This window comes from Montipora foliosa, chromosome 13 (genome assembly GCF_036669935.1).
Source record: "Montipora foliosa isolate CH-2021 chromosome 13, ASM3666993v2, whole genome shotgun sequence".
Lineage (NCBI taxonomy): Eukaryota > Metazoa > Cnidaria > Anthozoa > Scleractinia > Acroporidae > Montipora > Montipora foliosa.
In genome coordinates this window covers 29,315,323-29,325,322 of record NC_090881.1, presented here as the reverse complement: position 1 = coordinate 29,325,322, position 10,000 = coordinate 29,315,323, and the positions used below count along the sequence as shown (strand labels likewise).

General features: G+C 42.5%; 2 protein-coding genes across 2 annotated transcripts in view; one reads left to right on the top strand and one right to left on the bottom strand.

Moving 5' to 3' along the window:
• The window catches only part of LOC137982292 (ras GTPase-activating protein 3-like), a 43,084-nt gene extending 37,213 nt beyond the window's left edge, over positions 1–5,871 (bottom strand). The window contains exons 1-2 of the mRNA XM_068829368.1: positions 5,774–5,871; positions 5,591–5,708 (exon numbers count right to left, since the gene is read on the bottom strand). Of these exons, the coding sequence (XP_068685469.1) occupies positions 5,591–5,708; positions 5,774–5,834 (179 nt within the window). The 5' untranslated portion in view covers positions 5,835–5,871. The remainder of the gene's footprint in view (positions 1–5,590; positions 5,709–5,773) is intronic.
• On the top strand, positions 363–3,111 carry LOC137982703 (uncharacterized). The gene is made up of 2 exons (XM_068829844.1): positions 363–1,311; positions 1,515–3,111. Exons 1-2 carry the CDS (start codon positions 379–381, stop codon positions 2,550–2,552), a joined length of 1,971 nt encoding a protein of 656 aa, XP_068685945.1. The 5' UTR covers positions 363–378; the 3' UTR covers positions 2,553–3,111.
• Positions 5,872–10,000: the final 4,129 nt, after the last annotated feature.

Below are 10,000 nucleotides of genomic sequence, written 5' to 3'. Positions count from 1 at the left end.
GTTAGCCCTCTAAAGCCTGAAGTGTTCGCTGCCAAGTTGTCCCAACATCCGGACCAACATCTTGTCGCCTTTGTCTTGGACGGCCTCAGGAATGGCTTTCGCCTGGGATTTCAGCATTCCAAGAAATTAAAATCAGCTAAGTCAAACAAGGCCTCTGCTAATCAACACTCCGAGGTCATTGACCGCTACTTGGCTAACGAGGTCTCCCTTGGGAGGGTTGCAGGACCTTTTTCCTCCCCACCTTTCCCTCATTTGCACGTTAGCAGCTTTGGAGTTATCCCTAAAAAGGGTCAACCAGGCAAGTGGAGGCTCATAGTGGACCTGTCATCCCCTGGTGGGCTAAGTGTTAATGATGGCATTGACCCTGACGAGTTTACCATGCAATACATCACGGTTGATCAGATCATTCGTATGATCTCAAGCTATGGCTTAGGTGCCCTGATTGCTAAATTCGATGTTGAGGCAGCCTACCGCAACATAGCTGTCCATCCATCTGATCGATATCTCTTGGGTATGAGATGGCGGAAGCACTATTATGTTGATTTAGCGTTACCATTTGGCCTCCGCTCTGCTCCTTATATTTTCAATTCTGTGGCGGACATGGTGGAGTGGATTCTCCTACATACACACAATGTTTCTGCGCTGTTACATTATTTAGACGATTTTATTACTGCAGGACCGCCGGATACTAACCAATGTGCTGAGAACTTAGCCACTTCCATAGCTGTTTGCCGTTCCTTAGGACTTCCACTCCACCCGGATAAGTGCATTGGCCCGTCCACGCGTTTAGTTGTTTTGGGCATTGAGTTAGACTCAGTGGCTCAGGTGGCCTGCCTCCCCTCGGACAAGCTCCTTGCTTTACAGGTGCTGCTGCAGTCGTGGCGGAATCGTCGCTGGTGTACTCGGCGCGAACTGGAGTCCCTCATTGGCCACTTACATCATGCCGCCAAGGTCGTGTGGCCCGGTCGTACCTTCCTGCGTCGTATGATCAATCTGCTCCAGTGTTTTCGTAAACGGGACCATCCAATCCGCCTGAATTCTGAATTTCACCTGGATCTTCAGTGGTGGCTTCAGTTTTTGTCCTCTTGGCATGGCGTCTATTTTTGGTTGTTTCCCGGCATGTCGGCCACCCCTGACCTCGAAGTTACATCGGACGCATCCGGTTCCCTTGGCTTTGGTGCTTACTTCAATGGGGAGTGGTTCAGCGGCGCATGGGTTTCTTCTCAAGCCTCTCACTCTACCGCCTATAAAGAGTTGTTCCCGATTATCATTGCCGCTCATGTTTGGGGGCCCCACTTCGCCAGGCGCCATGTTCTGTTTCGCACCGACAATGAGGCCGTGGTTTATATCCTCAACTCTAGAACATCCAGGATTCCCGTGTTAATGCGCTTGCTTCGCCATCTTCTCGCCTCAGCGGCTCGTTTCAATTTCTCCTTTGCCTCTCAGCATGTTCCGGGGGTTCATAATTGCATTGCTGACGCTTTGTCCCGCTTTCATTGGCAGGAGTTCCGGAGGTTAGCACCCCAGGCTCAGTCGCTTCCAGTGTCCATTCCACCTCATCTCCTGGAAGAATTGATTGGCTCTCATTAGAGCGGCAGTGCCAGTTCCTGTTAGCCCATGGTTTGGCTGACTCCACCCGGAGATCTTATGCATCTGGCCAGAGGAAATTTGTCAACTTCTGTGCGCATTTGGGCAAGTTGCATCCCAGTGGCTCCCCGTGCCCCACCGATGAATGGACATTGTGCCTCTTTGCCACTTTTCTGGCGGGATCGGTTCAGCACTCTTCGATCAAAGTTTACCTTTCAGCAGTTCGTGCCCTGCATATCGAAGAAGGCTTCCCAGACCCTCTGGTGAACTGTCTACGTTTGCAGCGGGTTCTTCGTGGGATCAAACGGACCCAAGGTTCCCCTGAGGCTCAGCGCCTTCCTATTACGGATCACATTTTGATGATCATCTTTAGGTCTTTGGATTTATCAATTTTCGACCACTGCATGTTTTGGGCCGCCTGCAACCTAGCATATTTCGGCTTCCTCCGATCTGCTGAATTTACTGTTCCTAATTTGGCTAGTTTCACCCCGGCACTCCACTTAAGTGTCGGTGACATTTCGGTAGACTCTGACGCCAATCCTTCCTGCCTGCGCGTGCGGATTAAAGCCTCCAAGACTGACCCTTTTCGGAAAGGCTGCTTTGTCCACATTGGCCAGGGACGCTTTCCTCTGTGCGCCCTTCAAGCTGTTTTGGCCTATTTGGCTGTGAGAGGGAACTCGGGTGGCCCTCTCTTTCTTTTCCAGGATGGTCGGCCCCTAACTCGCGCTGTCCTCACTGCTCGTCTCAGAGAAATCCTTGCTGGAGCGGGTGTGTCGGGCAATTTCTCCAGTCACAGTTTTCGCATTGGTGCGGCCACGGTGGCAGCTCGCAACGGCATCCCCGATCACCTTATTCAGGCCTTGGGTCGTTGGTGTAGTTCAGCGTACCAGTCGTACATTCGCACTCCTTCCGAGTCATTGGCTTCCCTCTCTTCTCATCTCGCGTCTGGCTCAGTTGGCTCGTGACCCAGGTATACGTGGGAATTCATGCGGATCACAGGAAATCATGCGGATTGCAGGAAATCAAGCGGACCAGTCCTCTTCCGTTTTTTAGGGTCGCTTGTGGCTCGCTTGCGCCTGCCTGCGGTGTCTGGCCAGGACTCCTTTAATCAATCGGGAAGTCCTTGGCAATTTCCTGGTTCAGTTCCTACCTCAGGCAGAACCTTCTTCATGCCTCGCGGCCGGAGGAGCTGTGGCGGACCTTGCTTTAGTGCCTCCTTTTCACCTTGCCTCGGTTAGCAGACCTCTCAGTCTTATTTCATGATCAGCTTCACGGTACTCGGGTAAGTGTCGTCCAGTGTCGTGTCGTGAGCTGGGGGTGGGTGCTTGTGTGAGTTTGGGTGGTGGCGCAGGTTCCACGTCATCCCTGTTCGCGGCCCCTTCGCCTTCCAAGCACCCTTGGGGTGGTCTTTGGGTGGTGGCCGCTCGCAGAGTTGCCGTGGAGGCCTGTGTGCTCTGCTCATGGCCTGTGGCTCAAGCCTCGTTGCTCGCCCCGGAATCGCCGCCCACTTTGGCAGGCACCATCTCCAAGCTCGTCCATTGGCGATGAGTTTAAATAGCAAAAAAAAAAAAACAGCCTGAGAAAGACCTCTAAAGTCACTGTTGTTTTCAGCTTTGTCTTTTCATAGTTTGGTGATGGTGTACTTAAAGGTTATTTGCAATGGAGCGAAGCACAGTCCATGTTTTCCATAGCAAGGCAAACATGGGTCCTTTATCCTTGCTTTTCACCTCTTCAAAACATAGTTATTTATTCTCCTACAGCTTGTGTGGCAAGCAACCTACCTTTATCGCAAGTAAATGCTCGTAACAGTCTCCGACCGGGATAAAATAAAAGGAGCGGCTCGTACATGGTTTCAGTAGCCTCTAGAATCAGAGGAACTTAGTTTCTTAACATACTTTTCTACCGATATTTATCTCCATTTATTAATCACCCTGTGCAGTCAATTTTGCAAGTTTCGCTTTCTAACAGATGGGACAAGTTCTCCAACCCACTTTACGTTAAGGGTACAGGTTGCTTTTTGAAGGTTCCATACATGTTTCAAACTCATTATGCGATGTCCAGGTTCATTATCAATATATTATCAATATCAAGCTAGTTCCGAGGAGGTCCTTTGGTAATTTGACTAAATCTACGATTTCAGCACTCACAACTGATGATGGATTTACATTTTCAATTAAACTTCTTGCTGAATCTTCATCTTCCGGGCGCAAAAATTCACGTAACTAACTGGCCAGAAGCATACGGTGTTTAAGTGCACCCACGATCCCATGAAGCCGCTGAAACAACATGGTGCCTAGTAAACGCAGTGACCGAAGTATCAAAGTACATTTTGTGCTATTAATTAACACTGTGAGAAACCAATTTAATTTTCTTGTAGTATTTATACATTATTTTAGTGGTAAAAGAAAAGTGAGTCGTGTTCTAGCTACCAGTTCCGAACGATTTCATCATATAAAGATTCAAATACAAAAGTTGTCTACTGATTATCCTGACAAAACGTGATTCGCCAGCTGGCAACCAGTTCTGAAAATCTAGTTGCCAGCATTCAGTTTTTGGTCGCATTGGTGACCAGTGAATCGCAATTTCAAGCCCTGGCGTACTATCCCAATTATTTTATAAAGAGCAATTGAAAACCCTGGCTACAAATAAAATATTGTCAGAAAATTGCTAAGCGGAGTCTGTAAGTAATACAATTTTAATTATTTATGCATTTGATGCAGTTAGGTGAGATTGTGAGCTAGAAAAACATTTTGTTACCAACCACAACTTAAATGTAATAAAAAACTTACTGTAGATAATCAGCAAGTGTTGAATTTCTGAGTTTGTCAAAAAATAATTAGTCAGGTAGTAAAAAACCAGAAAGCATGCCTGCAAAGTGCCAATCATATAGGGAAGATATCTGTTTACAAACATTGCTTTTGTTATTTAAATAAGCTAACCATAGGAACAAAAGAGCCTTTGTTTCCACGGCCAATGAGCCTCTGGTTGGCACATTAATTACATCAAGTGAAGCTATGATCTTCGCAGTTATGAACGCAATTTTTGCAATTGCGTAGAGTAGCCTGAAAAATTCAGGACTTCAACGGGGTCCTGAATTTTTCAGGCTACTCTACGCAATTGCAAAAATTGCGTTCATAACTGCGAAGATCATAGCTTCACTTGATTTCATATCCGCAGTTCATATATGATTCATTTCATATACCATTTCATCACATTAATTACAATAGGTGACGTCAACGATATCTTTCCTATAAACGCAAATGATAAAATGCCCTGAGGCATTTGAATTTAATTAACACTTAAAACGCTAAATAACACAATTCTCCACAAGAATTAAATGGAAAATGCCACTAAATTAAGCCTTTGAAAACGAAGGTCTAGTAAAATGCACTCCGGGGGTTCAAGCGCAGGGCAAAAAAAAAATTTTGGCTCCGGTCCTAGGCCTTGGACTGGGAAATCTCCGTATCATTCACTGCAGAGAATAATATCAATTACAGGCAGCAGAAAGCGGAACATGGATCAAACGTATTTCAAATGCATTCTTTAAAGCACGCTTTCGACTAAACTGGCAGTTTAAACTTAGGACTTGAGCTTAAGCTTAATGAAACACCTCATAAAATCCCTTGTAAGGGGATTCAAGCGAAGGTTAAACGGCTCTGTCTGAGAACCAGGAAAAAACACTCAAACTTCTCTTCGTCTAACAGGATAACATCTATTAGTACGTCAATAAAATCCAAACACGAACACTTACTTTTTCGATCTATAGGAAATCTGCACGCAACGACTTCGGTAGTTTTAATCAGTAGGGTAGCCACGAAACGAGCTCTTAAATACCACAATTTCTCCACATCGAAGACGGAAAATAAATTTTTACAAATGAAGAAATTCAAATGCATAAAAATAGTAAAAACCGTAATTTTTTATCTCCGTTTCTAGCCGCTGTAGTATAAATAAAAAATAAGCTAAAGGATAGCAACATAGAAAATTAATGAAAGAAACTTACCACAAACTTTTTTCCACTGTGGCGGTACGAAATACTTCTTCTTGGTCGAGTGTCACGACGCAATAACAATTTCTCGAATATCTCGGTTCTTTCCTCGGTTGCAGGTTTTTTGCTTCCCCTAAAAAATACTGAGTTATTTACCGAGCTTATTCCAAAATGCACTCATACATTTTTGACACTTACCTATTCTTATTTTCAATGTTTCCTCTGTTCGTACATCACTCAAGTTTACTCCAGCCGCCATATCGAAGCCATCCTTGTCACGTGACGCCACATGTAACTTTTGATTGGATTGGAGCTTCCGGTAAAAACCAGTTTAATTTCCGGTGGATGGTAATTTTCCCGCGCTTTCTTCTCCGAAGAAGACTAACACTTGAAGCTTTTTCCATGATTTACAAATTGTGGTTTTGATTACTTTTTCCAAATCTTACATTTGTCACACCTTTTGACTAGATTTCAAAAAACTATGGTTCATAAGAGGAATAATTGTCAAAACACCGCGATGAAACATAGATTATTCCATTCATGCGATTTTATTGCCGCCCTCGAAATAAATTTATCACGGCAAAAATTACCTGATCGATTGACGCAAGATACATACATTGATAGTTTTCTTTAAGTGTAAGGTTTAGACCAGTTAAAATATTAAGAATATTCTTAATGATGGTTTTTTTTTTATTTCACGCTTCGATATAATATTTCCAGCAATATCCAATTCAACACCTGCCTTTTGTGAATAAAATATCAACAGCCCACGTCACTAATTGACGCTTTCAGCATCTTTGGAAAAATTGAAAAAAATTCATGGGAGGAAAAGAGCCCTATCCCTTTTGTTTCAAAGCAACCCTCAGTTCTCTATTTTTATATACAACAGGTATCATGGCAAAATATGCGGTATACTTAAGCAGTTGCCAAGAGTAAAAAAAATCCAAAGTATAAATATCAGATGAATGGGATCATTTATAATAAACGGTGTATTTCAGTAAAACGGAAAAATACTACTTTGTGGTCTACTTTAGAAAAATTTCCTCGTCACAAAACTTCAACCAACGCCATAATAGCCCTCAATATAAATAATCGATTCTCAGGTATATTAACCGGAAAGATATTCTCCAACTCGAGGAGAGTTATCTTGAAATCTATAGTGTACTTTGAATTGATGAACTTTCAATACTACGACGAAACTGCATTGTTGAAGAGCATATAAGTGTTAAAGAGAGTGAGACGCCTAGTTCATCCCTCGGAATGTGTAAATTTCAACTTAGCTATAAAAGATGAGTTAGAAACAAAAAGATGGTTCCATAGAAGTCCGCAACGTTTCGCAACGGCAGTAGGCGTAATCGATCATTGTTGTATTGTCGGGTTCTCGTACTGTGACGTCATACGCAGTGTGGGTGCCATGAAATACCGATATAAGTTGCTAAGAATAATTTTTACCCCACTCCTCCTTTCGGTCTCTTTATTTTCTCTTGCCTTTGTAAAGTGAGCACAGTTCTACAAACGCTTTGAAAATGGAGAGAGGTAAAATGCAGTTGACCGTGAATCTTAAGGGACTAGGTTTTGGTAGGATCTTAACAGCCTTATCAAATCAAGTAAGCTTTTGTTCTTACAACCATTCCGAATATTGTAGCTACCTCAATTTACTTTATGGGGATTTTAGTCATATCTCCATGAATAAACCTTACATGACAGTTGTGCTGGAGGTGTTTTTATGCTTCGGGATTAGCATAAAACCGAGTGGAAAAAACCGAGGGAGGACTGGGGAGTCTCTGGCTATTGCGCTTGCTTTTCTCTTATCTCCCAGAAAATCACAGGTAAATGTTAAATAATTGGACAGATTATTTGCAGGCACCATGGCTTGAAAAAAGTACAGGTCAAGTAGAGTTGTAGTCAAGCTTATTTCGAGTGAGTAACCTGATATGATATTGATTATTTTTCAATAAAAGTGCATCCATAGAGTTCAAATCGCAAAGCAGATCGCCCGTACTTTGTTCGAGGTAGAACACGTAGCAATGAAGCTTTGATGAAAGGAGAGAGCTCATGCTTCATAACTTTGTTTCGGTCTAAATTTCCGAGAAAAACCTGAAACAGAGCAAACTATATTTTTAGAAAATCATTGGCATCACTGATAAACATTGTTTTTCGGCTCTTTTGTGTTCCCAAAAAAAGGATCATCAGAAATGATACGAGACTGGAGCAAGAGCACAGGTCTTGTAATAGAAACTATCACTTACTTATCTTCTCGTAGCTAACGCATTATTCATCCTTAATATTGATTGTTTTATTTACCTTCACAGTTTCTTTTGCAATTTTGTAGTCTCTCCAGGTTTTACCAATGATGCTGTACTTTAAGGTGTAACTCGTGGTCCACCAGTCATGTGATGGATTTCCCTGGGTGGCAATTCCGCTAATCAGTTTAATTTCAGGCGCAAAGCTTATTTGTATCCAAGGATGACGATCAATGACACTGCTGACCCACGAAGTTGAGAGCCGCCAGAGGCGAGCATCCTTGGGTTCAAAGACTCTTAAGTTCAACCACAAGCCCTCTGATGAAGCTGTCAGTTGCTGATCCAGAATCCGGCCGTCCTGCATTCCCACTGACGGAGACCTGCAAACTACGCGAAAAGGAAGATAAATTAAGTACAATGTCATTGGTAAGGCTGAAAAGAAGCAGGGCCTGGGTATATGAGGTCTGACGGATATACCACGAAATGCAACCTGTCTTTCTCATTGTCAATGCAAGTATTAGTTTGGATACACCTTAATTTAGACCAAAATCATCAATCAAAATGCAAAAGGCACTAAGGGTCAGTGTGTCAACGGTGGCCGGCTTTCGATTCCCGGACTCAACGTCGTATGTCACGTGGGTTGAGTTTGTTAGTTCTTCAGTTCAATTTTCTCCAAGATCTTTTTATCTTGGTACCCCTTCCCTCTCATTAAAAAAAACCAACATTTGAATTGGTCTGCTTGAATTTCATGCAATTTGATTTACTGTCTCTCTAATTGGTAAAGCAGTTATGCTCAGCTAAATGAGCCTATTATTACTATTTTTGAAATCGGCTACGTGATGTTGGAAAACAAGCCACCAAAAGATCTGCGCCCTCATCTGGCTTTGATTCTGTTGATTTGAGCTACCTCTATCCAAATTTATGGAAAGGTGGTCTACCATTTAGTTTCCATCGATTTTGTTTAAGTGAAAACAACTTGAGAGGAAGAAAAGAGCTTTAATGTTATTTCATTACCCGCGCAGATATCTCCAGGTATGTAATTATGTTGACAGAGGCATAGGAACCCGGGGTCAGCAGCCACATTTACACACTTCCCTTTGTTCCTACAAGGCCAGTCGCCTTTACAGGATCCTAGATGACGGGATAAGTGGTCCCAATATACAGCATCGCTCGAAAACGCAAAATTTTCTGGATGTGAGAAACGAGTTGCGTTGCTCAACTCGCATGTTTTGAAAGCAACTTTGTAATTAATGCTGTAACAATGTTGATCTCGATCGCAGGATATGACGCAAGTCAAGAGAGATTTCCCGGATGATATGCTGTAAGAATGACCAATCAGCGTGTAGTTTCTGATGGAACTGGTGGTTATGCAGTCGTTCACGCCTGCAGCAACTACAGCAAATAGCAACTGAAGTAACATGGTTTGTTGCGCATGTGCCATTTACCCTGTAGAAAGAGGCGTAGACACTGGTCAAAAACCTACACTGAACAGATAACTTCGCAAAACACCTCTCTATAAAGGACCAACTCTATTAAGTTGGTTTCTATGACATGTCTACATGATCGACTCTTTGTTTTATTTCATCGGAAAACCCTCGTTTTTTTCGCATCAGTAATAAGGTTCCCTCCTTTCTCACGTTAGATATCTGAGTGATTTGTTATTTCCACTCTCTAAAAAGATCAATTTTCTCACGTCTTACACTCCTATACGATAAACCTATATATTTAAGTCTCCTTCGTCATTAAAAGAACGTTCCTACCAATAATACGCCCCCCTGCCCCATCAAGACAAACTCTTACGGGTGTTTTATATCATAACCCTGAAAAAGGCTGCTAATAGAATAAATCAAGAAGTTCATTATGAAGAGACTAAGCCATGAATAGACACCTTCACAGATCGATAAAAGAGACTGTACTCACCTAGCCGTATTTTCACTTTTTTCGAATATTGACGAGAGAAGCGAAGTATCCTGTACAAATTAAAATATTTATCTAAAAAATCTTATTTACAAAAGTCAGTAAGACAATATTATTTATTTTGTGATATGGACACAAACTGATTTCCACGGATTGAATAAAACATAATTCATTTACTCAGCTACAAAGGTGAGGTTACCTGAATGAAGCTGGTGAAATACAAACAACGTCAGTTGAAGCCAGAAACTTATGCTGATTTTGTCAA

Bases quoted from the DNA above. Each gene is read 5' to 3' on its own strand.
- LOC137982703 (XM_068829844.1), top strand. From the start codon at position 379: ATGCAATACATCACGGTTGATCAGATCATTCGTATGATCTCAAGCTAT. The intron at 1,312-1,514 runs GTTCTGTTTCGC...GGAGTTCCGGAG, and splicing joins CCCACTTCGCCAGGCGCCAT to GTTAGCACCCCAGGCTCAGT.